General features: G+C 39.8%; 2 protein-coding genes across 4 annotated transcripts; one reads left to right on the top strand and one right to left on the bottom strand.

The window, feature by feature from the left end:
* Positions 1-123: 123 nt before the first annotated feature.
* On the bottom strand, positions 124-19,106 carry OXNAD1 (oxidoreductase NAD binding domain containing 1). Of its 3 annotated transcripts, none has more exons than XM_021538145.3 (8): positions 19,064-19,106; positions 13,726-13,891; positions 13,400-13,463; positions 10,070-10,176; positions 6,516-6,657; positions 3,526-3,768; positions 1,104-1,212; positions 124-492 (listed from the first exon to the last, which is right to left on the bottom strand). In XM_021538145.3, exons 2-8 carry the CDS (start codon positions 13,857-13,859, stop codon positions 338-340), a joined length of 954 nt encoding a protein of 317 aa, XP_021393820.3. In that variant the 5' UTR covers positions 13,860-13,891; positions 19,064-19,106; the 3' UTR covers positions 124-337. The 3 variants fall into 3 exon arrangements, with proteins under 3 accessions (XP_021393820.3, XP_031359728.2, XP_021393822.2); XM_031503868.2 differs by lacking the exon at positions 19,064-19,106 and adding an exon at positions 18,277-18,680; XM_021538147.3 differs by lacking the exon at positions 19,064-19,106 and adding an exon at positions 15,692-15,837.
* DPH3 (diphthamide biosynthesis 3) lies at positions 19,100-21,362 on the top strand. The gene is made up of 3 exons (XM_021538148.3): positions 19,100-19,269; positions 19,369-19,443; positions 19,853-21,362. The coding sequence occupies exons 1-3, from the start codon at positions 19,162-19,164 to the stop codon at positions 19,916-19,918; spliced, it is 249 nt and encodes an 82-aa protein (XP_021393823.1). The 5' UTR covers positions 19,100-19,161; the 3' UTR covers positions 19,919-21,362.
* Positions 21,363-27,591: the final 6,229 nt, after the last annotated feature.

Here is a 27,591-nt window from a genome sequence, read left to right on the forward strand (position 1 = left end):
TAATTCTCTACAAGTGCTGAATCAGCCACTAAAAAAGTATTTTAAAAGCTGACTAACAAAGCAAGTGTATAAAGTGAAAATATGCTGCTACCCCTAAGAAAAGGCAAACCATCAAAAAACCAAAACAGTTAATATCTTTAATATAAAATCACTTTTTTTCCCCCCAAAGCAGCAGCACTGTGTTACAGGCATATTACAGTTAAATTAAAGGACCACTTTCATCACTGAGGACATCTTCATTAAAATCTTCAAAATAATTCATAGTCCATCTCTGTACATTTTAGCTTATCAAAATGCACTGGAAAAAATATTATCATTTTCTCTTCAGCAGGTGTCACTACCACCATTTCTCGAAGAAAATACGGTTTCTAGGAACACCAATGTTAGTGAGTAGTTTGGATATAGATTCTATCATTGGAGGGGGACCACAGATGTACCATGAAGTATCGGTGGATACTTGTTTCTCTAGATCCTTTTCAGATATTCTTCCCTCTGACAAAGAAAAAAAGTAGGAGATGAGAACAGAAATATTAATCACGAAGTCACTTCAAATATAGTGTCTGGTTAAAGGTATTTCAGGCACTCATTTCTCTGGTCTGTTTCAGGATAATAGGTATTGAGATTTAAGGCTTCCAAAACCATTTATTTTCGTAGAGATTTAGATCAGTGCTTGTTCTAGGAATGCAGAGCGTATTAGTCACTGAAGAGAAACATGGCTTACAGACAAGTAAAATCCCAAATTCCCATGAAAAAAATAGGTATCTCTGACACAAATACAGCAGACATGGAAACATGCTGAAGTATCTCTTATAAGCAGTCAGCTCATCCTTCATTAGTCCCACCTTAAGGAAAGTAAACAGCATTTGCTTGATAGTTTCTGGAATAAAGTCTGCAGTGGGAAATACCCATGTAAAGTTTAGGATTAACACGAAATAGAAAACTTTTCTGCAAAGCAGAGTAAGTACAGAGAAACTATTTAACTCACATCTCATTTTGAAGCTTTAAATATAAAAGTGCTGGGTTATTATGCACAGCTTCATCCGGTAGGATGTAATCCAACTGGGGCTCCAGATAGGATCTCTCTATAATGCCATGACACTTACCTGTAATGTGTGGCTGCAGTTCTTTACAGATCTGTGAGCACTGCTGGGTGACGTGGAAACAACATGTGATCTTTCCAGGAAACGCCTTCATCAAACCAAGAATATTTTTCTGTAATGTTAAACACACTTCCTTACACCACAGGCCACTAAATCAAAGCAGATGTATGCACACAGTCCCAGAATGCCAGTGATTATTATTGAGAACCAAGACTTTGCATTTCAGCACTGAGAACCTGATGGATGTGATTCCACAGGCCTGACCTCTACACGTACACAGAATTCCCACACTTGGAATGCAAATACCCTGCCAGCTATGTTAGTGGTTTTCTCCTTTTCTGGCACAGATTGCAATCTGTAATATTTGGACCTAAGATACAGATAGGTATTTTCCAAATTTCTTCCCCTTATGAATTCTCAGTATTTTCTCCTTCCACTTCCATAGGGGTTTTCCATTTTAAAAAACCCCAGTATGTATTTACCATTAGTTAAAAACTTTTCGAGACCTGTCTGGTTTATCTGATAAGGTCACTAGACTCTTTACTGCCTCATGTTCTCAAGTAAAACCAACTACCATGTAATGCTAATTTTATTTTTCCAGAGCAGAAAGTATAAATTCATTTTCAGTTCCCTAAGTCACAGCTGTGGTAAGTTACCACCAAATCCCCAGCAGCTTCAGTTCAAATCAGCAAACAACAACAACAACAACAAAAAAAAAAAAAAAAAAAAAAAAAAAAAAACCAAAAAAAACCTCAAAAAGAATGTATTAGATGCTGTAGTTAGTTCTGAAATTAAGATTTAGCTACTGTCTAGATTCTGCATTATACAGGATTTTCACTGCTGGCATAGATACCGGAAATTCTTTAAAGTATTCTGAAGTAAAAGTAATTTCTAGATAAATTTGCTCATTTTTTTGTTAATGAATGTTTGCTTTAGTTACTACACTACACTGTCTGTCCTGGATTGCTTAACAAAAATTCCCAGAGATTTTGCTTTGTAGAAAATCTGTTCCCAAATCCCTAAAAAACCATGGGGTGAAGAGCAGCACATATTGCCACTGCAGTACAGTGTTCCACCAGCACCTCTACTATTGACTTGCTGTTGCTTGTATAATTTGCACTAAGGATATTTCCAGTGCCTCAGCCTGTGACATGAGAGCACATCCACAGTGAGGATCAGATCCCACCATGGCATCTCCCTTTGCCCTTGTCAGCCCATACACAGCTGCTCCTTCAGGGACCACATCCTCCACACCATCAGTGATAACCCAGCAGGTCTTTGTGGAGACTACACATCCTGTACAGATATGTGTCACAACAGCATAAAGGCTGCTAAAGAATCCATTTTCTCAATCCTCTGTACAAAAGTCAAGAATTTTGACAGTCAAGTTCTGGATCTGAGGGACACGTGAAGAATGAAGGAGGGACATATTTTAAGCACTGTGCATGACACCGTGTTCTCTTCTGTCCCAGAGCTTTAGTGCAAAAGTTCTGCTGTCATAAAACTGCTCAAGTGAATGCTGGGAATGTCAGTACTGGCACTGGAAAAACCTGTGCATGCTTAGAACAGGCTGGAAGATGAGTAGGTGGCCAAAAGGAAGAGCAGATTATTCTGCTTCTAGCAATAAACAAATGACTTTTCAAAGAAAGTAAGTATCTGCATATCTGGAAATATGGTAGAAGTACAGAAATAAAATTAGTGATGGATCCTATACACAGTTTCTGGAATCATGACAGCTCTTCATCTTTATCTTACAATCAAAAGCTTTCAATACTTAAAAAACCCATAAAAATTTTCGATGCTTCTTTACAGAAACTATGCTAATTTGACCCTAAGATATTGTCAATAACCCTTAATGGCTGAGTGTGACAACTGATCTTTAACTGCTGAGAAATGCTGATGCGGTGCTGGACAAGCAGTTGTAAAAGCAGCTATAAATCCTTCATTCATACACTAGTACTTATTAGTAACTAATGCACTATCAATAAAGCTCTGTTCTTATTTTAGAAAGTATTCCTTTGGATATAATTACTCTTTTGTAGTCTTTACATTTAATACAATCTCTAGTTAGACTATGTGGCTACAGTATTATAGCACTGTGCAGACTGTTAGTGTGTATATACATATATATATAATCTTTAGTATACTATGATGCACTTACAAGATCATAGTAAAATGCAGGGATATCATAAAATTTAGGGGTAATTGACTTATCAAAATCAGTGGGAGATGTGTCCAGTAACAGCCTTAATTTGTACAATGGCATAAGTAGTTAACAAAACACACATGGGATTTGAGGCAGGAAGTAACTTTTGTCTCTGTACAGTGTCTTACACAGAAGGACTCTCTGGAATTTGGTAACATTGATATACACGCAAGCAGCTGGATATCTGAGATCTGTTTTTTAAAAAAACTTTTGATTTACCTTAAATAAGAGTTCACTTGTATTTTTTGCACTGTAGTACAGCTTCACTGTTCCCAGTTTGTGTCTATTTCCTTTACCCTCTTGGTATCCATGAAGATCTGCTATATGCAGCAGTATAGAAAACAATGGGTTAATTCCAACACCCCCTGCTATCAGCACTAGGTTTACTGGGGGGTCACCAGGCTGAGGATCAAAGAAGAAATCACCTCCCACTCGCAGAGCCACTTCTGAGTCAAGAGTACACTAGGATGGAAAAGAAGACATTTCATTTCAGAACTAAATGCAAAAGTTGAAATCTTATTTTTTTGCATCCCAGTTGCAAGTTTTGCTGGGCTGTGATTTTTATTTTAATTGACCAGTGAAGGAAAAACACAAGGACTTTAAAATATACACACACTTTCCAACTATCTGAAGTAACCCAGTGTCTCTAGGGATCTAGTTCTACTGTTTCAGTCTTACAGTAAGGCAGGATGGTGACTCCCCCTTCCTATCCATGCCCCCCCCCCCCTTAAGAGCTGAAAGAGGAACAATTCACACAGAGTTTTCCAACAATATGTGGTTGTGAAAACCTGAGCTCATAATGTGAAATCACACTTCTACCCAAAACCAGCTTTATGCCAAAAAAGGCCTTCCTATGAGGTCACTGAAGGTCAGAATAAGTTGCATACACAGAAGGTTTTTCCATCCTCATTCCTTAAAATTAAAAGCCACTCAGAAGTGAAGCAAGTATCCACATGAGTATTTCTTGCAGAATCACTTCTGCAGTTGCAACTTCAGAGACTCAGAAGAAAAATCAGGGGAAAATCTCTCTTACTCTCACTTTTATGTAAGAAATTATTTTCTAAAGAAATGTGTCCAAGCATGGTTTTTTTTGATACATGGAAAACAAAAGCTGCAGCAAAAAAAAATCCACTTGGGTCAGTATCTCCTTGGTAAACCAGCACTGCATCCTGTCTGAAGGGTGCAGCTGCAGCACAGAGAGGTCAGGTGAGTTCTTCCACATCACTTCATGCTGACAGAACAAATAAGAGCACTTAGGCCATATATAGGTTTTAAAAAATAAAATGAAGAGGATAGGGAAACCAAGGAAGGTGAGAATGGAGGAGAGAAAAAGAAGCTATAGGAACTGCTGAAAAATTAGCGTAGAGAATGAAAACACTTCCTCCAAAGAGTTATTTTAATAGCAGGAAACAGTAAACTGAAACAAAGGGAGTTCCATTAATGAAGGCTACACAGAGAGCTCAGGTCTAATCATGTAACAATTCCACCAGGAGCAAGAAGGATGCCCTTTGATGCAGGTACTGCACAGGACACACAGGTTCCTAAGATAGTAAGCACAGCCATTAAAAACACCCAACAACTTTCCTGCTTTTCTTAATTATTGCAGAACTATTGTCTCTCAAGTATACTGTAGGGCAAATGAACATTCAGTATCTGAAACTGATTTCTCTCTCCCTTGTGATATACACTGCCAGGCTTTCTCATGTTTTACTCTGGTCTAGAGAAGCACAAATCCGCATCTGTTCCAGATCCATGTGGCCTAAGGAGGACATAGAATATGGTACCCTTTGAGGAAATAAGCAATTTTAGGGAGAAACAATCTCACATCTGCCCCCTTAACCAGCCATAGTTCCTCAAGATCAGACATGGGATTTGGGAAGAGTCTCTCTTAACCAGCAGTCTTCCAGGATTTCCATGCTTTGGCCATGACAATAACAGTAAGTCAGGATACAGAAAAAAGTAGTAAAATTCTGGAGTAATACCATGAGAAAATGTTGTCCTTTAGCCTAGTTTATAGACATAGCTCAGGCAGAGAAGTGAAGCAATCAATACATTACATGGATGTTTTTGAAAGAAAAGGCTATGTCTTCCTCAAGTTATATTAAGTACATGGTGCTAAAATCTATTATTTTATATACAGTAATATTAAGAAATAAATACCTCTAAAAAACACAAATACAGCAAGTAAATCAGTGCTAACTATTCCCATAACATTTTTAACCTGAGATACCAACTTCCTTTCAAAACAGCTTTTAAACAATTAAGCACCAGTTTTGTCACCATATATACAACATTTCTGAATTCTAGGTTGCTGTTTTTTCTGCTTGTTTCCTGAAGAAAAGCATGCATTTCTGTTTAGCTAGAAGAGTCCATGTATATCCTGGAGGTTTCTCCACAACATCAGGTTTGATGTAGGTTACCCCTTAACTAAAGATTTATCCCGTAAATTTAACCAGAAAACTCAGCAACAAAAACTGATTTACAACATCAAAAATTCTTAAATAGTTTCCAGAGACTGTGAAAAGAACAGAAGTTGATAGGACAGATAGATCACTGATGAAACGTGACTCATTTGACTAACTAAATGGGGTAAATGATGAACAAAACTCCATGAGGCCAAGTCTCATACTTTACTTTTCATACAGCAAAAACCCACGCCTTGTGTTGTGTTGTTATTACAAAAATTTGTGTATTTAAAAGAATACTAGAGATATTCTGAAATGTTTTATCATGTCAGAGGAACTGATCTAAGTATCTTTCTTGGCTCCCCTTCAATAATCTATATCTGTGATTTGTCACTGATTCCCAGCATTTTATATTTACAGAAATAGTCAGGAATCATGGAAGGTTATCAGAGGTAACTCTGTAATGTGTAACATTGCCTGTTCTCAGGGATGTAAGTTAGAACAGAGGTTTCTCAAAAATTCATTAATTCCAAATTCCTTATATACAGTAACTACAGTACCACTTTAAGTACTCTGTATGCACAAGTGGTGTCAAATGATCACAATTACCATATTTCCATATAAATATCCAATTTCAGTCCCTTGCTGAACAAAACATTTTAAGATTTATGTTGTATCCAAAATGCTTGAGGAAGGCAATGTGAATTTTGCAGTTAATAGTACAAAATGGTCTGAAAACACACACCATCTCCTTTACCTCAAAAAAAAGAGAGCAAGCCAAATCTCACAGTTGATTTCATTTACCTCAGTGTGAACCCAGTGAGCAGGAGGATGAACAGTGTGCTTTACTGCCAGCTCTAGTATTCCTTCTCGTTCTAACAGGCCAGGGCTTGAACATATTGAGAATCCTCCAACTACAGATACTCCAGGAATAAAGAAATCAACCCTAAAAACAGATCAGACATGAAAGTTTAAAAAGGAAGCCAGCAACCCCAAACATGGACAACAATAGCCAAAATAATGTGGCTGCCTCTGTTTCAATTATCTTTCCTTTACAACATCTTCTTTGCTGTAACATAACTTTTCCAAAAAGGAGTTAACCCTGAGTAACACTATTACCTTAGAATTATTTTCTTCTAAAACCATGTCATCATATTTGCTAAACTAGAGGTTTTCAAAACATTCTGCTTTTAACATTAGATGTCACAACAGACGAGAATTCTAAGTGTTTTAAATAAATTATTTGCATATTAGAACAAAAACATAATTATGGTCTGATAAGAGTAGTATAGTTCCCACTCTCTTTGTCCCTTTGATGGGCTCTTCAATTTTCAAACATAAGATTGGCATTCTAATTTTAGGGAAATGACTTTATATTAAACACTTTCTTTTCTTGGGTAGATGAAATATCTGAAATAAAACCAACAGTATGAAAAAATTTTCCATGTAAGAAGTCCAGAGCTGGCAGCAGAACCGCAGCTCCCTCTGGTGGCAGATATCACTTCTTAGGCTATAGGAAATAGAACTGGAATAAATTCCTACTTTTTTTTTCCTTTCAGCTTAAAAGTAAGCCATGCATGAGTTTGTACAAATAAGAAGGTAACACGTGCCTAAGCTGCTGCAGTACCAGCCATTAGAGAGCATGCAAGGCAAGCCATTACTACATATGAACTATAATTCAGTCTCATAAAAGTAAGGCTTTGAAAAGCCTTGATGAGGCTTCCAAATAGTTATCAAAAAAATATTCCAAGTTGATTTGTGATCTATTACCTGAACTCCTCTGTGTTCCCTAAATATTTAAATGCTGCTGATTTATACAGCACATAACAAAAGCACTGTATTTCAAAATAAACCAAATGTCTCTAACTAGTTGTGCTGGTCCCCTTAGGAAACAATCACAATGATAAACAATGCCAGGCACTAGACAGAACCATTTCTGTTCAAGCCTGGGTTAGGCTGGCTCAGTATTAGTTAAGTGATGATGCAACAAGAAATACAGACTGGCTGCTACTGCACAGGTATTTTCTTTAAACAGCAAGGCTGTATTCTTCACAGACACCACAAATGCTTGAGGAAAGAGGAAGCATTTTGAGTAGTTCACCATTTTTTAAGAAAAAAAATATTGTCTGCTTACTCCACACAAAATTCACCCTTTGAAGAAAAAAATCTTTCTCTCAAAGAATGCATACAGTGTGATAAAATTTTTTACTTTATGCTAATAACATCTTCATGGTGATGAAGATACCTGACTGCAAAAGAATGGTCTACAACCAAAAAAACTTAGATTATTTCATTGTCCTCAGCTTGTGCAGCCCCACTGCCCATGGGGCCCAGCTTTACTGACAGGCTCTGGGAGCTGAGAAAGGTCGACTCCTGCCAAAGAACATCTCACGACGCTACTGAAGGTCTTTACCTCCCTCTGGTGGAAAATAATCTTCCTACTTAAGATGAACTTATTGAAATTAATGAAAAATATGAGAATTTCTGCTGTCAAGTCACAATTTACATTCAAGTCAAAATGTTCTCCTTGGCATGTAAGGGAAACCTTATCCGTGCCTGGTGGGGAAACACCCAAACATGATTGCAAAACCTATGTCAAACATGATTTTTACCTTTCCCAAATACTGATTTAGATGTATTTTTTTCCCAAGTACATGACTATGAGAGATTTCAAGGCACAGTTTACTATCATATAATGGACTAGCTCTGATGGCTCGTCTCAGCCATGTTAAGAAGGGTGAGAGGGCTCCTGAACAAATGTTACCTGTGACAGCCTAAGGTAAAAGCGCAGCAGAAGGGAAAAACATGAAGAAAACCCACAAGGAGAGGTACAAAAAGATGTAAACTAGAGATCTCAGGGTGGTTTTTTACTTCCCTCCTTTTAAAACCCACCTAAACCATATATATTTAAGAAATGAGTAATAATTATCCATTGCTGGAGTGAGAGATCAGAAACACCAACACCATAAAGCTACTTCTTCAAAGTATTTGCAACATGCATATACTTCAATGCACATTTTAGTAAATCAAAAGGTGTAACAGCAACAAATCTCTTCATTATTATTATTTGAAGTCAGATAAAGACCAGTATCTGCCAAAGTGCTTGAAAAACAAATTCAGTTTTGCTTCTGAAAAACTTAATAATTAGAACACTTTCAGGAAATGTAAACATTTTAGTGACAATCTTTGACTGTAACATCTTACTACAGCAAATCCTAACAAGTTAGCCTTTTCTGCTCAGGAAAATGTGTTGTTTTGTACTGCTCATCAAAAAAATGCAACTCCAGTTTATAGATACAAGTACAGAGAACTTGGTGTGTACCTTACAATAGCATTGGAGCACTTTCAAGGAAGAAGAAAATTAAGAAGAGTAATTATAATTAAAGATTTGAGTTTCCAGCATGATAATTTCAAAAATGTTTTTGGAGGGAAAATGTATGTTGCAAGTTCTGGCAAGCAAGAATTTATTATGAGTCATTGCACATGTGCAAGAACTGCAGCAAATTACTTCAGAAACAAATTATTGCTAATCAGCATCTTGTGTTCTGATTCTAAATTTAAAAGCCAGCATATTAACACTCCATGAGTAACATATGCTGTTAGTACCCTAGCAGCTATACTCTGATTTCAGCAAAACCACTTTCAGATGGCCAAAGCCAATAAAAAGTTCAAGAACTTTTTACTGTCCACTGCCAAAAGCAACTAATCCTGGTTTTAAATTAATTTCTATGAGGAAAAAAAAAGTTACTGAGTGAGAGTATTTTTAACAAGGAAGGATGAAAAACATGAAAATCCACTACTTCCTTGGGGAAAAAAAACCCTGTAAAAATTGTTTAAACTAATGGTTAATTGTTTCAAAGGCTTAATTATTCAAAGTTTTTATTTTCAAATTTGTCTATTTATATTAATATAATAATCTGACGTAACAGGCTTAATTTTCAAAGTGGAAACTTCAAGGGGAAGAAATAAACCAAAACTAAGTAACTTGCAAATTAGCAGTCTCAGCTCCACCTTAAAAGTAACAGTAAATAAAGACAGCCTGCAGACTAAAGTGCAGTGAATTTCAAAGTACTCCTAAAGAAACAATGTAATATAATAAACAGGAAAACACCAAAACACTGAGCATTTAAAGAATATCCACTTCTGCCCTTTTAATAGTAATATTAGCAGTTTTTTAATGACTATTTAAAAATTATGCCAAATACCTTTGAGCTCTTAACAGAGCATCCAATAAGGAACCATTGTATTATATAAATTAACAACTTTTTCCAAGGCCCGAGGATCAGACACCTTTCAGAACTTTGTTATAGTGGAATTCTTCTAGTAGTTTCCCCCTCAAACATACCAGAAGATCTTACCACTGTCCTGCTTTGAAAGTAAAATCCTTATTTTCAATTGCCAAACGAAGCCTTTTGACTGTCCCTGATTCATTGGTGATTCCACACACTTTTGCTTGTGTAATTACCTAGCAAAAGGAAAAGAAGCCGTTGTGATATGTATATATAATTTGCAGCAAAAGCACTCAATAAGCTGTGCATGAGACATCCATCACTTCCCATGTTATCTATGGCATTTCATTACCTACAGCACCAATATTTTTCACTGAGGTGATGAAACAAAAATGGATTCTATCCCTGGAAGTGTTCAAGGCTAGGTTGGATAGGGCACTAAGTAACCTGGTTTAGTGAAAGGTGTCTCTGCCCATGGCAGGAGGTTGGAACTGCATGATCTTTAAGGTCCCTTCAAGCCCAAACCTTGATTCTATGATTCACTTAAACATTCATTGAATGGAGAAAAGTGTTTGCACTTGCAGTCTACCATGTCTATCACTTTTTCTAAGATGATATACAAACTTACTTTATTTCAGCTGAAGAGAACATAGCTATAAGGAGAGGTGATTGCTACTTATCACTTAGCTGATTCTTCAGACATCTATATAAGACATATACTCCTGCATCCTCCAGCAACAAAGTAAAAAGATCACTGATATAAAGACAAAGGATACTTGTGAAAAAATCAGTTGCAGATGAAATCCCAGGGACAATTCTGGATCTAGATTGATTTAAGTAAATGCATTACTGAAAGATTATGCAGTAATGTTACTGCATCAAAGAAAACCAGCACACCTTGTGTTTTTACCCCCTACACCCCCATATGATCACAGGGAAACCAAGACACAAAGTCTCATGGCTGGTTAACAGAGTTTGGCAGACGCATGGGAGGAGATGTCAGAGCCATAGTTAATTCTACTTTTAAGGAGTTAAAAAAAAAAAGATGAAAAATGAAAAGTAGACTTTGCAAAAAGACCCATTGGGGATGAGCACCCCACTTAAATTCTTTGATGCACATCAGTGCAACATGGATTTTTCATCCCTTCCCTACCTTCTTTTTCAGGGTATTTTGGACTATAATGATTAACCTTTTCTCCTTTATAAAGGAAGCAATACCCTAAGTATTTTCTGCATAGAGCAATACACAGATTTTACTGTTGAAAATGCTGATGTCGCCACACAAGGAAATACTCAAAATAGCACCACAACTCTACCATTTCTCATTTGTCTGAGATCAAACAGATCCAAAAAATTGTAACTTTAAGCAACTATGCTGTAATTTAAAACATATGCCAGGAAATTAATTTATTCTTAAAGCAACATCTGAACACGTCCCCTGTCCCATTAAACAGCAGGACATTTGCTAATTTAAAATGAAGTAGCATGGATTCCTGTTCCACTTTAGCAGACAGTATTAAATAGGAATGCAGTCAGTCAAAGTTAACAAGAGAAATGTCAGATACATGACTTCAATGGTTGTTTTGATGGAGAAGTGCAGGAAAAGGATATTAAATTTGTATCTTCTTCAGTCCCTTCTTTACTCTTCAGTACACTCCTTTATTTGTTTTTTGGCTGAGAGAGCTGCAAAAGTACTGGAAATTAATTGCTATAAAGTTCTTTCAAAACTTAAATTTGAGTCAGGGTGATCAAAGACATTCAGCCAGTATTTTGAACCATCACAAGGGTATCGAACCAGTCAGAGGAAGGCTGCAGTGAGAGGAGGGCACAGGATCCTAGATTTTGCAGCTGTATTTCAAGAAATCATTAGCCACTTTTCCTTGCCCTGGTTCTTCACATTATCACTCTTCAACAGGCAATATTCTGTAGCATTCACACTAATGCAACACAGATTTATGATTCTTTCATCTTTTACGGGACAGAAATGGCCAAATAAGGCAATATTGGCTGAGGGAAGCCAACTGCTGATTATACGGAATTTAAAACCAAGCAGAGGATGTAAAATAAACTGATTTTAAAGTGGTCAGAAATAAAGCAACAAAGAATAAATCAAGTATTAAAAAATGAAACAACATAATCCTCTGATATGCAGAGAATGTGCAGTAGCAAGAACTGAGCCCTGCTCTTTCACCTGTCTCATACAGCTTCCTTCTCTTCCTCATGCCTTACAGTTCCCTGCACCAACCCTGAGCTTCCAACACCTCATAAGGATGGATCCATTTTCCATGTATTTTTCAGGTACTGACCTTGAGCAGAGAAAGGAAACAAGCCAAACAATAAATATTTAAAAACCCACGGTTGCAACTCTCAGAAGTGCCATCATTTTTTTCATGTCAGAAGCAAAGGAGAACATGCATCAATCTATGCCTGTCTCTACATCCATTTTTTTGGGTAAACAGGATCCACCAGAGCAGCTGGATGTCCACAAGCAATACTGATCTGTACTCAGGGAGAGCTGGCATTGGTGTGAATAGCTGAGGCACAGCTCCGTGGTTCCCACAGCTGGCTCACAGCTCTGGGGACAGGCAGAACCAGGCTGCATTTGTCTCATCCATCTACAGCCCATGTCAGACAGGGCTGAATCTTCTCTCTTTGGGGTTACCTATATATCCCCTGCACCCAGTTTCCTCTTGGGAAGAATGTCATTTATTCTCTACTATAGTTAGAGAAAAACATCAGAGAAGGTCTTCATGTGCGTACACTGGGAGATGTGTGGTGTGTTTGCATCTGTGTGCATCTACTTCAGTTTATTACAGAAAGGAAATATCTGTATGGAATACAAGAGTATGTTCCCCTATGAGCATTATGAAAAAGAATGCTTGCTGCTCAAAACTGAGATCCAGAATAAGCACTTCTGGATTTGATGGAGAATGATGCTATACCTTCCTTGTATTTGTGAATTAGAATAGGTAAAACTGAAGACCTTTTTTACAGCTGTTTATCACCTCTCTCTTCAAAATATCTACACTTTTTGCTGTATTCCTATTTTATAAAAGGACACTTTCCACATTTTTAAATCTCAAATCTGAACCAGAATTGTAGAAATCCATAAAAATTGGAGAAGTCTGTTTAGAGATAAGGGGTATCCATGTGCTTTCATTACTTATTATAATCCTTATTTGGCCAGAAATCTATTAAGTTTCTTGTCCAACATAAAGTAAACAGCACCATATAACTGAAAAACTTTAAAATTCATTACATTTCACCCACTGAGCACTAAATATGCTAATTTTATATCAGTAACAAATATAAAAATGAGGAGAAAAAGAAGAAAACCAGACTCCAGCAGAAGGCAAAATGGAGCCTAAGAATCGAATTCTATTATCCAATATAATTATCTCCACAGCAAAAAAAAAAAAAAAATAAAATTACTTGCATCCTAAAGAACAGAACACTAACCTCCTGTCGAAAATTATTTGCTGTCCTCTCTAGATGATCCATTTTCCTTTTTGATTTTATTGTGCTGCAAGAAAAAGCAAACAAAGATAATTGTCATTTTGACAGCTGTGCTACTGTCCCTTACTGATATGAATTTCTATTAACATAACAATTTACCAGTGTAATCCAGACTACAGATGACACAAATCTAAATAAGAATTAAATACAAATATATAATTAGAAGTTAGATTAAGCATTTATAGGTCTGTAGTAATTTGTCAGTTTGATTTTGACAGCGTTACCATGGTATTCTCTTTAAAAAAAAATCAAGTTAGTGGATAACCTACCCATTTCCTGTGCAGTAACAAAAAGCAGAGTGTCTCAACACCCCCAATGGAGAATGGTAGGGAAAAATTCTGCTCTGAGCACCTCTCAGTAACTGAGGAACAGTGAAACCCACATAAACAGTAGCATGAACCATGATGACCAGGCAGTCTTCAGAACCACTGGTTTCTGAAAAAAAAAATTGTAAATGTTTTTAATATAAAAAAATAATTGTATGTTAAATGAAGCATTCAGTGTTTGGCATGGCTTGTTTTCAGCTTTTTTTCCCCTTAAATCAGAAAAGCCAAAGCTCAGCTAGAGCTAAAACTAGCAAATCATATAAAGTATAATGAGAGGGAATTTTGAAAACATGAGTTTCATAAAGAAGTGAAAATGTACATCCTTCCAGTGAAGAGATGTTACTCGCACTTCTAAAGGTGAGGATAACTGAGGTGCTTGTAAATAGATTCCTTGGGGCAGATTAGAGTGAAATGACACTAAATGACCAGTGTTTGTTTTTTTATATATATATACATATATATATATATATATATAATGCAGGTGTGGTTTTGAACATTTGGTTGCAATGCAAAGGAGGTACAAAGCCATGCTAGTTATTATTTATAGAAATGAAACAATATAAAAGTATAAAAGAATCACTTAATAAAATATATAAGGAAAAGAAAGGAAGAGGAAGAAAGGATAAGAGAAGATAGGGGAGAGAAAAGATATCACCAACCACATGACAAGTTGGTGACAACAGATTGTTGCAATTTCACTTAGTCAAAGTGATGGCTGGATATTCAATCCATCAGGGGTGAGGGAAGACCACAAAATGGGTTCATATGTTCATATTCAGGTGGGAACATCCAGGCACCTCCCCTGGGGGAGTTTTACACTGTCCGTTCCAACACTGGGGATCATGTGCAGTGGTCTGGTGGAAGGCCCTGGACATTACTCTGGGGGCACTTTGGGGTCTTTGATGGGTTATGACACCCTCTAAGCCATGCCAGCTGCCTCTCAAGCCAGTGTAACTGAGCCAGTTCTGCCCCACAGGAGGGGATGAACACCTCCAGGCTCAGCTGGGAACACCAGTGTCCTGATGCCTTCCCTGGGAGGGGAGATTTACAGCTGGCCCAGCTGTGTAAGGGAGGACACTGGCAGGGTAAACAGCATTATCCCACCTCAGCAGCACCTGCTTCTCACTGGCCTTTTCCCTTATCTGGCTCAAACCCAGCTTGTTGTTAAACCAAGGTCAGTTTGTTGTGGCCATCCTCTGGTGGTGGCTGCTCACCCTCCCTGCACCTGGGCTGCTCTTATGCAGATCAGAGGATTCCCACCACACAACCAAACCTCTCCTCCTTCAGTCCAAACCCAGCCTCAGCAAAGCCCCTGTAGCTTTTCCAAATGGGCAATTGCTTGAGCCATTAACCATCAATGTTTCAGTCTCTCACAAGGGGAAGGCCTTGTCAGAGATAGTATGGAAAAGGCTGAAGTACTCAACATTCCCTTAGCCTTGGTCTTTACAGGCAAAGCCTGTACCCAGACCTCTGCATGTATCAGTGGTGGTTGGGAAGGAGAGGGATAAGTAGGAGCAGGGCCAGCACCTGCTCAGAGAGCTGGATGCACTCAAATGCACAGAGCCAGATGGGTTACACTCAAGGTTGCTAAGAGACACAGCTGACATGCTTATCAGGCAAGTGTCTATTGCCTATGAAAAACACTTATCACACAGTCTCCAACTGACTGGGAAAAGACTTACATGTGCTCATTTTTAAGAGAGGCAGAAGCAGTACTTACATCCAGTCAGCACCATCTCAGTATCTGGAAAAATGCTCAGAGCTTGTCCCCTTAGCTGGGTGAAAGCTAAGAAAGCAATCAGGAGGGTGTGACTCAGATTTACCAAGGGCAGGTTACGTTTGATAAATCTGAACAGCTACCGTGATGAAAGGTCTGGTCACACAGCTGAGGGGACAGGATGCAACACACCTTGAGTGTTCCGGTGCTTCTGGCACCAGCCCCTGAAGCACACACATGTTAGTAAGCCAAAACCAGATGGATGATTGGAGTGGCTGAAAACTTGTGGGCAGACAGAATTGAAGACTTGATGGCTTCAAGTTTGCTTCACCTGTTGGCTAGAACAGTAAGAGTACCCTGTGACTGATACAGGTAAACATATTTATCACTAACTTGGATGATAAGACACCAGGTGTCCCTGTTCATGGCATGGCTGTTGGAACTGGATGATCTTTGAGGTCCCCTCTGGGCGATTCTCTTATCAGCAAATTTGTGGATGATACTAGGTTAGACTAGTAGAGCTCCCCTTCAAAGGGGAACTGAGAAACTGCAGGCCTGGAAAGCAGAAATTTCATGACAGAAGTCTGTACCTGGGACTGGCTTAATCCAGTGTGAACAACTGTCCTGCTCCAAGCAAGAATTCTGACTGGATGATGCTCAGAAGTGCCTTCCAGCCAGCATATCTGTGATTTTAACTGTTCAAACAATATTTATGTATGAATGATCAAACACTGACTGTGCATTCCCTTTCTAGTGGAAAAGAAAAGGTTCTGGGCAGAGAATTTTATAAACTTTACTTAAGCCTGTTTGTTCACAGGTTAATTCAAAAACACATTAATACCTCACACTTCCATGTACCCTACACAATACATCTCTAAAGAGTAAAGAAAGTGGAGGACTCTCATATGCACTGCAGTGGAACACAGTGTGAAGCTTCACACATTCAGCTATGACAGAGAAAGATGAACTGACATTAACATGCAAGGTTCGTCAGAAATACCCTTCAAGTGTAGGAACAGGCTCATGGAGAGCCAAGAGATATTTCTCCTTCCTGGTAAATCTGCCATTATTTTTCCTAGAATGTTAGCATAACTATCATATATCATCACCTATCAAACTATATTTATTCCCATGATACAGTCTACTGCTTCTTTAAAGCATTAATATTTTACTTTCATTTAAATAGCTTTCTGTGCATTCTTTTAAAGCGTGTAATTTATTTTCAATTTTTTTTTTTATTATTTCTAATCCCTTGAAATGGCATTGATGCAGCTGGTTGGTAACTAATCAGGCCAATACTCTCTAGGATTTCACTAACAGCTACATTGGCTGGTCACTTAGTAATCTGTCCTGTTTGTAGTCTTATATGAATGAAGGCAGAGCTTCCATAAATTAGGCTGCTCAGAAATTGAATACATTTACAATCACTACTCAAAATACCCATTTTCAAACATAAGAAATACTTTCTACAGCTTTTAACTATCCATAATTTTTAAGTTTTAGTTTTTCAGCATTTAATTTCACAGCAGCTTGCAACTTTTAAAAATTGAATTATTTAAAAGTCTTCCACCCTTAGTGAGCAAAATGACTTCAATATTTTTCCCACAGCAACAAAAAGTAGTTAAAGTGTACTTAAGTGTTTAAGCAAGACACTTTAGTACTATCTACACCAAATCTGTAGATGCTACTGATAACAAAAGTATTAACAATCTCAAAATATTTAGGACAACAAAATACACATCTAATCAAGTCCCATTCCTCTATCTTGGCATATTATCTGTAAACCCAGAGTGCTCAAAAATCAGTTTTTCAAATTCATGAGATCACTTTATGATCTGGAATCTTTCATATAGCATATCATGGTTACAGACATCTGCATCTCCAATCAGCCTGAAGTTCAATATCAATACATAATATTGGATACAAAAGAAATATCACCCTAATTTTATAGTCACAGCTGAAAGACCCTATTGATACAACTACTTGAAGGCTGAGTCTCTGTCCTAAATTAGAAATAATTCTTGAACCATAGCTCAAGAAACTTGGTACATTTATACTATCATCACTTTCCAATCATGAAAAACACAATAAAAATAATTTGCAATTTTTACTCCGCCACCAATAAATTCCAAAATGTCTTTCAATGAGTCCTGGTTCTCCTCTACCACATACAAGCGTGACTCATGCCTTTACAAAACATGAACAGCTTTTCCCCATCTGTGACCTCTGTGATTTTTTCACTCACCCAGCTCTTTGGCAATTCCCTGCCCTCCATGAAAGCGCTGTGCTTCACCTTCCCAGGCTCCTGTCAGGTAGGATGTTCTCCCTGTATTCTCACCTTACCCAAGCCAGTACAGGAATAGCCACTCCAAATCCCCTCTTTTTTTCACAGAGATTGGAATGGACCACAGTGGGTCATACGGTCCAACCTCCCTGCTCAAGCAGGGCCATTTGAGAGCACAGGGCCCAAGACTGCATCTAGATGGTTCTGGAATATCTCCAGAAATTACCTCTGGGCCATCTGTTCCAGTGCCTGGTCGCTCACACAATAAAAAAGTTCTTCCTCATATTCAGGTGGAGCTTCCTGTACATCAGTTTCTGTCCACTGCCTCCTGTCCTAGTGGTTGGCACCCCTAAGAAGAGCCTGACTCCATCTTCTTGACACCCATCCTTTACATATTTTATAAACCTCCTTTCCTCCACGGAATGAAATGATAACTTTTCATGACTTTTTTCCTCTCCTCACTTAAAACCAACGAGCCATTAATTCTCCATACCCTCTGATCCTGGTCCTGGGTTAATACCTGTTGAGATATATGTCTGCATCTCTTCTGCCCCACAATCCCACGTCACTATCTGAAGGGAGAACTACTTTTAGCCCGCCCGTATCACACTTAAGTGCAAATTACTAGGTAGGCTAATGCAAGAAAGTGTAGAGGGAGGCAACAAGGGTACTTGCAAGCAAGCAGCACAGAAGATTTTTTTCAAAAGCTATCTCTCGCTGAAACACTCCTTTAGACAAACAGTCCTTCCTGCAAAAGTAATCACAGAAAACAAAGTTTCCCCGGTTTTCCCAGGGCTGAGGGTAAGGCGGTGAGCGCTGCAAGGAAGGAAGTGCCCAGCTGGGGCGCGGCGGCACTGAGGCGGCCAAGGGGCAGGGGAAGCACATGGCCAAGGGCAGGGCAGGGACAAGGGCAAGGGGCAGGGACAAGGGGCAGGGCAGGGCCAAGGGCAAGGGGCAGGGCCAAGGGCAAGGGGCCGGGCCAAGGGGCAGGGCAGGGCCAAGGGCAAGGGGCAGGGCCAAGGGCAAGGTGGCAGCAGTGCCCGGCCGTTCCCTCGCAGCCCCTGGGATCGCCGGGCAAGCCGCCAGGGCTGGAACCGGCAGCGCCACGGCCGCAGAGGGCGGCCCGGCCACCGACCGGCCAGCGGGGCTCCCGCCGTGGGGAAAGGGCGGGCCAGCGGGGCTCGAACGCGCTGCCCTCGGCCCGCCGCCCCTCACCCTCCTGGCCCCCCACTCCCGCCCCCGAACCTCCCGGGGCCCCCGGCCCGCTCCCACGCCCCTACCCGCCGCCGCACCCCGTCTCGGGGAGCTCCGCCCTCGTGCCCCGGCAGGCGCCGCCTCTTCCCGTCCGCCCGGCCCGGCTCCCGCCGCTGCCGGAGGCATGGCCGTGTTCCACGACGAGGTGGAGATCGAGGACTTCGAGTACGACGAGGAGACCGGGACCTACAGCTACCCGTGTCCCTGCGGGGACCGGTTCCTCATCACGCGGGTGAGGGGCGGCCGGGCAGGGCTGGGGGCAGATGGGGGTGGTGCGGCCCGTGGGCCGGGCGGGCGGCGGGGCCCTGACCGCACCCCGGCGCTTTTGCAGGAGGACCTGGAGAACGGGGAGGACGTGGCCACCTGCCCCAGCTGCTCCCTGATCCTGCGCGTCATTTACGACCAGGTGGGTGCGGAGGGAGGGCGGTCGGAGCCCCGCGGTTCCAGCCGGGTCCCTCGAGTCCCGGCTCGCCGCCCCGTGCGGGAGGCGGCGTTTGAAAATGCCTGGTTTGAGACTACCTCTGCTGCCCGATCTCTCGTATTTCTGGTGTCCTCCTGCCGTGCTTGGGCTTAAAAGACGCCTCTACCTGGGTGGGCGTGGGGTAGGATACAGACGGGATGAACTCGGTGGTGTGAGGAGCTCCTGTGGCTGACCCCAGCAGCCCTGGCAGCTTTCCTCACCTCGTAGGCACGTTACAGCTTACGTGTGTTGGGAGACAGATTCATACTATAATTACTCTGTTTTCCGGCCTGGGTGAGCTAGAGGAGATCCAAAAACAATGTAAATCGCCTAAATCCCTGCTTGCTGTCTTTAGGAGCAGTTCATGCGGGATGAAGTCGTGGCAGAACCTTTGCCAAACAAGGAATTGGTCAAGTGCTGATGAATGCATCGTGGACTGTGCTGCTTTGGGATAAGAAAGTATGGGGATGGTGACTGCAGAAAGAGTTGTGGTTCTGCTTCGGGAAGTGCATGTTACTGTGGGATACAAGTGCAATAATTGTCTGTCTTAATATGAATGAGAGTTTTTCGGGACATCAAACACATGAAAGTGTTTTGTTCCCAAGGGTCATACTTAAAAAATATATATATAAGCTGCTCCATATATTCCAGAAGACTTGAGGATTATGATTTACAGCAAGTCAATACACAGAAGAAGAGTGCAGAGTTGGGAAATTATAACATTTAGTCTAGCAGTGGCTTCTTAGCCTGTGGGGAAAAATAGGCTTTATGTGGGTATATGCAAGAGTGAAATGGCAGAGAGCTGTAATGTTGGGAGGCAAGATTTAGGAGTCTATAGGACACAATGCCATACGGAGTTAGCACAATGCAGCTTCTCTCAGCATGTGGGCTCGTGTACTTCTAGCCCATACTGAATATGGGGAGAAAACCAGAGACCCAGAGCCAGCATTCACCCAGTGCTGGTAAATTCTTTACCCATGTATACACAGGGAAGGTGCAGTTATCTGTGTGTCTGCAGTGGGGGCAACACTTGAATTGGGGCAGATTTGTTTCTTAAATTGCTTCTAATATTGCTTTAGAAGAACTTTGGTAGTTGTTAGCAAATGACTGACATAACAGTGATACACATTTGAGGTGTGTGAAATGAAGTCAACCTTTTTTTTACCCCTGCACAGCTGCTAATGTACAGGACTGGAACTCAGAGTTGTGTTTTACCCCTATATTCTCAACAACTTTTTGATTTGACGGTTGCAGTAGATATAAAATGGGCTGCAGTTCTTTGTGCCATTTGTAGTGAATTTCTCAACCCTTCTTTATTAGATTTTGTCACTTCCTGGATAGGAGATGGATACATTTCACTTAATTAATAAAGTCATTTTTTAGGGTAGTAAAGAGTTGTAAGAACATACTGCACATTGATTCCAAAACTGCTTCTTGAATTACAAGCCACTGCACTTGAATATTTACTTAAAATTGTCGTCATTCCTGTGTTTTAATAGGATTTTATATCTGTGAAGTTAAATTTGTGAAGAGTATATGTGACTGTTTTGCTCCAGGCACTAAAGATAAGCAAGTTTTATTGGATTCTTGCATTTGGTTATTTTTATTCTTAAAGCATTCTGTGAATGTTGAAGATGAACATTCTAGTTACTTTAAGAAAAGGAGAGGAAAAAAACCCTACGTCTAGTTGGAAGTTTTGAATGCAGTAAGCACAACCGAGAGTGTTTCCATGCCTAAACCAGGAGGTGGCACCCGTGTTCCTTTGACATACGTGCTTAAAAAAAATAAATGTTGTGGTACTTTGGTTAGCTGTGCCTTATCAAATATTTATTTTGACTATGTAAATAAAGATGTTTAACATTCCATCAGTGGTTATTCTGTTTCTGCACCAGCCATAATAATTTCCAGAGATCCTGAGTTGCTTCTGCTGGGGTGATGATAGTGGAGGTTTTTCAGGTTGGTTAATAAAAATTGTTTCAACCTATCCGTAGATGCTGTAAAGCAAACTTAGAGGAACCCTACCTAAGCCCCTGTTCAAATTTCTACTGCATAAATGTCTTCATTATTTTCCCACAAGTATTCTACATAAATGGAATTGTAGCAATTTCCAAATGCAAGACCAGGGAATGTATGCTCTGATCTAATGCATCAAAGTAAGTTGCCATGTGTATCATCTCTAAAAGTACATAGATTTTGAAGAAATCATTGACGAGATTTTGTTATGTAATGAAGATCAGACCCTTTCTGACTTAGGAAACTTGCGTTAGAGAATTATTTGTACTCTATATGGTTAAATTCCAACATGGTTGTAAAAAGCCAAGTAAACATGACATGTAACAAATTTTTAATTGATTCTTAGTAGTGTTTCCCACTCATCTGAAATACAGGTAATGGCTTTTTTTAAAAGCAATTTTAGCAGAATTTATTAGTCATTACATCAGTTGGGACTGTCAGGGCTTCAAGTTTCCTACCTGGTGTGAATAGGGTCCAAGTTGTGGAATGCAATTTATATGCACACTAAAATTCCTTGATCACATAGGGTATGTATCAAAGCTTTAACAAAGTGTGTTTGCACACCTATGTGGTTTTTATTGTGTACATATGCAAAGCATGTTTGCTTTTCTGGAGGTTTTTTTACAGCATAACAACAGAAAGATGTTGTGGCTGACTTAGAAAAGGATGTGGCCACATTTGCCCATTTAAATTACTTTCAATTCTTGTCTCATTGCAGGGTCTTAAAGGTCTCAAGGCAGTAGGTGATGTCCTCACCAAAAAAGGATGAGTGTCATGTTTCTCTCTTTTTGTTGCCCCTTGAGAATCTGAGAGAGACATTTAAAAACCGTTGAGCTGTTCTGTTGTTTTCCCTTCTGCTCTGCAGAGTTCTGCAGCAAGAGTTCATCCTTCATGAAAGTTCAGTGATACTAAAGCCAAAGGGTTGCCCACTTTTGTCTTTTGTTAACTTGTAAGAAGCTTTTGATTCCAGTGATTAATCTTTTAAATATATTCTTTCATACTGTGTCATTTCAGAACACTAGTCAGGGCAGTCTGAGTAACCCATCAGAAATGTCCCTTTTCAGGAATTCAGTCACAAGGTTTCCTCAGCGCCACAGGCTCTGGCCCCTCACGCATTACTTGTGTATTACATGCTCTTACAAACCAGTAGCCCACTTTTTTTTCTCAAAAGGCAATTGTGTAGGACACAAAGAAGTCTTGTTTGCTGCTTGTATGTGACAAGCAAATTGATTGATTATGTGTTTGATTAGGTCCGTGGGTCTGCACAGAGGATTCCAGTGTGGTGGAAACAGCATCATATGACTGTTAATGGAATAATTCATACTTGGTAGAGACTACAGAGGGTGAAAAGGGTGAAATCATGTATGGGCATTTCCAGATACTCAAGCTGTGAAATTTCTCATATTGTTGAACACCTCTGAACTCCCGTGTAACACTGAGAACAAGCAATACACTCTTGCCAAAATTTTATGGGAAGAAATGGAAGATAATTTGATCTTCATTAAACTGAAGAGGCTTAGCCTCTCTGATCTGTCAGATTATTGTTTACATTTCAAAGAGAATCGATGAGAAGGTCAGGTACTTTTGGCTCATTGTGCCTGTATATTAGTGGTGTACATGATTAGTTTTGAATAGTTGCTCTAGAAGTCTGTGTCACAGAGCCTCCAAGAGCTGAGGTCATTAGGCTACTAATTTTGCTGTTGCACTTGTTTCATTGTCCATATGTCAGGGAAGTCCTGGTGTCCCAGAGGACCCTTTTTAAGTACTTAGACATATCTTCTCTCCATCACAGTTTTTAATTATGATTCTCAACACCTGTCCAAAAAAAAAAAACCTAAGCAGGTGTTCCTTGCAGAGCAACAGAATTAAAGATCATTAAATAGATTACCAAGTCTATCTACCAAGAAGCAGATACTGATTATTTTCAAATAAACTGGCAAAAGTTTGAAAAGTCTATCTCTTATATTCCAATTTAACACTCAAATCATTCTAACTATAGGGATAGGTATTTGTTACACTGAAAATTTCTTGAAATAATAACTTCTTGAAATATTTTTTTTTAAAATAGGGTTTATCAAGGTATTTAGTGCAGTAGTTAAAGTTTGCCATGAATTTTCTCCTAGCAGTTACATATGGATTGCTTTGATTCTACTTCATGGTAACTTAAATTGCTAATTTCTTAATGTTTCTCCATAGTACCCATGGCATGGAGGAGACAGGGAGGATACTGTGAAGATGCTGGGCTCATCAGCCCTGAAACTGGTCAAACCTGTTGAGTGACGGAGACAACAACTGACAGAAGCTGTGCCAAGGGGGAAAGCAGCTGTCAGTGTCACCTGTGGCCAGGGAGGAAGTGAGTCAAAAGGGACCAACCAAAAGGGTTGACCAACCTTCCCACCTTAAGTGACCCATCATCAGTCCTTCCCACCCCTTGCTGTCAGCATTTTGAGCTATTTGCACACCAGGTCACCTCTCTAAAATTCTTGGCAGCTCACCAGTCCAGCACAGGTTTCCTGTCATGTGGAAAGTCACTGCTGTGCCAGTGACCCTGTCAGTGGGTGCAGCCAGCCAAGAGAAGCTCACTCTGAAGGCATGGTGGCATGTGAAGGTCAGAGCAGAGCTGCCCCATCCAGGGGTGGTCATTTTTTATTTTTATGTCAAAACAGAGTTCCTTATCTTCTTGTCTGAATGCTGAATCTGTTGCTTTAGGGAAAGATCCAAGAATCAAGACTTAAGGGTAAAATCAACAGGAGTGTGCAATTAATCACTTCTTCCGTGACCTATTCAGGCCCTTTCTTGCTCCATGGCAAATGATTTTATTTTTGTCTCAGTTGTCCTTCTGGACAAGTCAGAGGACAACTTTTTGACACATTCAGTACCTCAGGTAACTTCAAGATTCAAGATCCATCCACCAGAATACTAAATAGCTACACCACTTCTTAGAATAATCTTTGTGTATATAGTCCTAGGGTGTTTACTCAAAATACAAATTTCTGGTATACCTTTAATAAAAATTAGTATTTCACACTGCCTAGAAAAAGATACTATTTTCAAGGGAGGGCTGTTGTTGTTTTGTTTTTTTTTTTTTTTTTTCCTTTTCCAAATATCTTGAAAAAGATACTGTTTAACAGTTTTTGTTTCTGCATGTCTCTGATTGTAGGCCTGTTGTTGACTCTTTCCATGAAAATTGTGTACCTATGCAATGCAATACCATCTTAAGATACTTGGTTTTAGACAATAGCAAGACTGCAGCATAATTTTATCATTTTTATCACTTTAACAGATTAAAACTGATTTTGTACCCTGTGATGGGTTTTAAGGTTAATGTTCATTTAATTACAAAAAAAAAAAAAGTAGATAAAATATGAGCCCCTACTTATCCTAGTTTTTCACTTATTAGAACACATTTGACTTTTATATTATGCAGAGGCTTCTGTGGCCCCCAGTGCACTGCACAGGTGTTCCCACGTTGATGGATTCTGGCGTACATCCCTTCACTAGAACCAAATTTTGAATTTAGATATGTAAACAGACCAGAGGCAGAAATCCAGACAAAACACCTGTCAGTCTTGCAGTCCCTTTCCTGCAGAACTACTCAAGTGGGTCATTTCAGAGCCAGTAAGGAAAGTTCCTGTCCTGAAGCCTGAGCTCAAAATATGTCAGCACATCAGAGCAGGACTGAGCCAGGGGAGACCAAGGGTCTTGGTCCTGTCCCATTCCCAGTGCTGCCCAGCAGCTACTGAGGAGTCCATGACCAGGGCAAGCATTTGGAGATGCTTCCCTACAGTCCTCCCAAACAATTTTAAAGTCATGGACTTCTTGAGACTGATGCATAATTGTTTAATACCATTGAACAATATATATATTTCCATGAATTTGTCTAATCAATTTTTGAATCCGCATCACAAATCCATTGCATTCCATGGAAAGGACTTGCCCAAGTGAAATGTCTCTTATGAAGAGACATGTTTCTCTGTTTCTTTTGAGCCCATTGAACTGGGGTTCATTTAAAGACACCTTTTGGATAGGAAGAGGCAGTTTTCTGCTGTCAACATTCTAGCCTACTGATGACTGTTAAGATTTTTTTTTTCTTATTTTTCTGCACCATTTTTGAAAGGGAAATAAGCACAATTTTAGACACATGTGCATTATGCATGCATTTGCATAGCGCTATTTGTTCTCTATTACTCTATTTTCCACGAATTCCTAACATTCCTAACGTTTTTTGACACTTGATGAGCACTGGGCTGACATTATCTTAGAACTTATGTTTAATTAAGGAAATAACTTTTTAGAATCAAAGCCTTAGAATAACCTTGTCTTTCTCCTCATGTCTCTTGCTCATGGCCTAGGTGGTTTTTAGAAGATGAGGTGATCTAAGGTACCATGGATTCAGGTAGTTTTTTTGCTAGTCCCTCTCACAACCTCCTAACAGCAGCTGATGCAGGTGTGCAAGCTCTATGCACTTTGGTAGGACTGTCCAAGTCTGCTTTACCTCCACACCTCCCATCATTTAGCTGGCTTTATTTGTTTAATTTTGTATTATGTTACTTCCCTTGCATGTTCATTTTATTTAGCTCTATTGTACTTCTTACATGACTGTCTCTTCCTTCAAAACTGCATCTGTGTGCCTCCTGTATTTCTTTGTCTTTGCTCCAATGGCTTTCCTGAGGGGTATCTGAGTTTTCTGGGCAGTGAAGCCTTTTATTTGAGTTGATGCAGTTTTTCAATGTGAGATTTCTTTTTGTTTTGAATACACTGTATTTACTTTGCTAAAAGAAGTGGGGATGCTGCCCAAGATACACATTTAAAATAGTGTGCTTTTTGAAAGGGCAAAGAATATTTCATTCAAATCTACTATTTCCTTGTAACTTTATTTCCTAGTATTGGCTCTAAGGGGGGACGTCTTAGCCTGAATAAATGTTGAATGATAAACGTGATAGACTGAAGGATTCTTGCTTTTTCTTAGGATGAAGGGGTTAACTATAACTCACAGTCTCTCTCCTCTTGCAGAACTACTCAAAATGAAGCTATTTCTTAGAAGAATACCCTTAGGAAGTTAGTGACCTAGAATGAGCTTGGCATAGAATTGCCTTTTAGCCTTTACTGTGATATTTGCTTCTGCAATCTCCTAGACAAATGAGTTTTGACAGGCTTTGCAAACAGCCTGAGGTCAGAGCCTATGAGCTTTCCTTGGGCAAGTAAAAGCTGCGGAGTTGGGAACTTAATACATTTCTTGAGACAAACATCAAAATTCCCAAACCTGGAGATGGTGAACCGTGCGACAGTGACAGGCAAATGCAATGCCTCACAGGACTGTGAAAAGGACATAGCAAGCAGGGAAACATGGTCCCTGCCAGGGATGGTTTATGAAGTTCATGCTCTGCTTTGAACTGGAACGAAGATTGTGTTTTTAATATCCCTTGACATAAGGCCCAGAAGAGAGCAGGTAATGGCACACCAAACTGGCACCCTGCTTTTGGCATCAAAATAGACTTCTGTGGCCTCCACATCACTACCACAAACTGCTTAGCAACCTAGAGGTGGGATTTTGCTGTGGAAGCAAGGGTGAGCAGCAGACAGGGCTGATACCTAAGCTTTTCCTATGTGGATTTCCTCTATGCACACTGAACCGAGGGATGTGGGGCAGCCAGGGGGAAGCAATGATTCAGGACCCACTTCCACCTACTTATGAGAGGAAGCATTTTCTTCCCATCCCAGCTGTTTGTTCAGGCACTAACCTCAGAATTTGTTTCTCAGTAAACCTCACAAGTTTCCCAGTAGTTAGGACTGCTTGATTATCTCCTGTGCATACACAGGTGAGGGGTGATGTATCGAAGATGTACACTGGAAGAATTTATTAATCTGCTCCCTAAAAAACTCTCTGAGTCTTGCAGATCCTTAGATCCTTTTTTCTTTTCCCCCTTGATATTTTTTTGTAACTGAAGGAGAATTCAAATAAATCAGCAACCAGAGTAAATGCCAAACAACCACAGTTAAAATGTCTCAGTGTTTTAAACTAAATGACCCCCTTCTCAAGATACTGTGCCTAACAGGATTTGATTGTGCTTTCTCGGCCAG

This window comes from Lonchura striata, chromosome 1, assembly GCF_046129695.1.
Source record: "Lonchura striata isolate bLonStr1 chromosome 1, bLonStr1.mat, whole genome shotgun sequence".
Taxonomy (NCBI): Eukaryota; Metazoa; Chordata; class Aves; order Passeriformes; family Estrildidae; genus Lonchura; species Lonchura striata.

Coding starts and splice junctions, on each gene's coding strand:
- OXNAD1 (XM_031503868.2), bottom strand. CDS start 18,325: ATGCAGACATATATCTCAACAGGTATTAACCCAGGACCAGGATCAGAG. Junction 10,177..13,399: donor CAAATAATTTTCGACAGGAG/GTTAGTGTTCTG, acceptor TCCTTTTGCTAG/GTAATTACACAAGCAAAAGT. Junction 3,769..6,515: donor CTCACTGGGTTCACACTGAG/GTAAATGAAATC, acceptor TTTCCATCCTAG/TGTACTCTTGACTCAGAAGT.
- DPH3 (XM_021538148.3), top strand. CDS start 19,162: ATGGCCGTGTTCCACGACGAGGTGGAGATCGAGGACTTCGAGTACGAC. Junction 19,270..19,368: donor ACCGGTTCCTCATCACGCGG/GTGAGGGGCGGC, acceptor GCGCTTTTGCAG/GAGGACCTGGAGAACGGGGA. Junction 19,444..19,852: donor TGCGCGTCATTTACGACCAG/GTGGGTGCGGAG, acceptor TGCTGTCTTTAG/GAGCAGTTCATGCGGGATGA.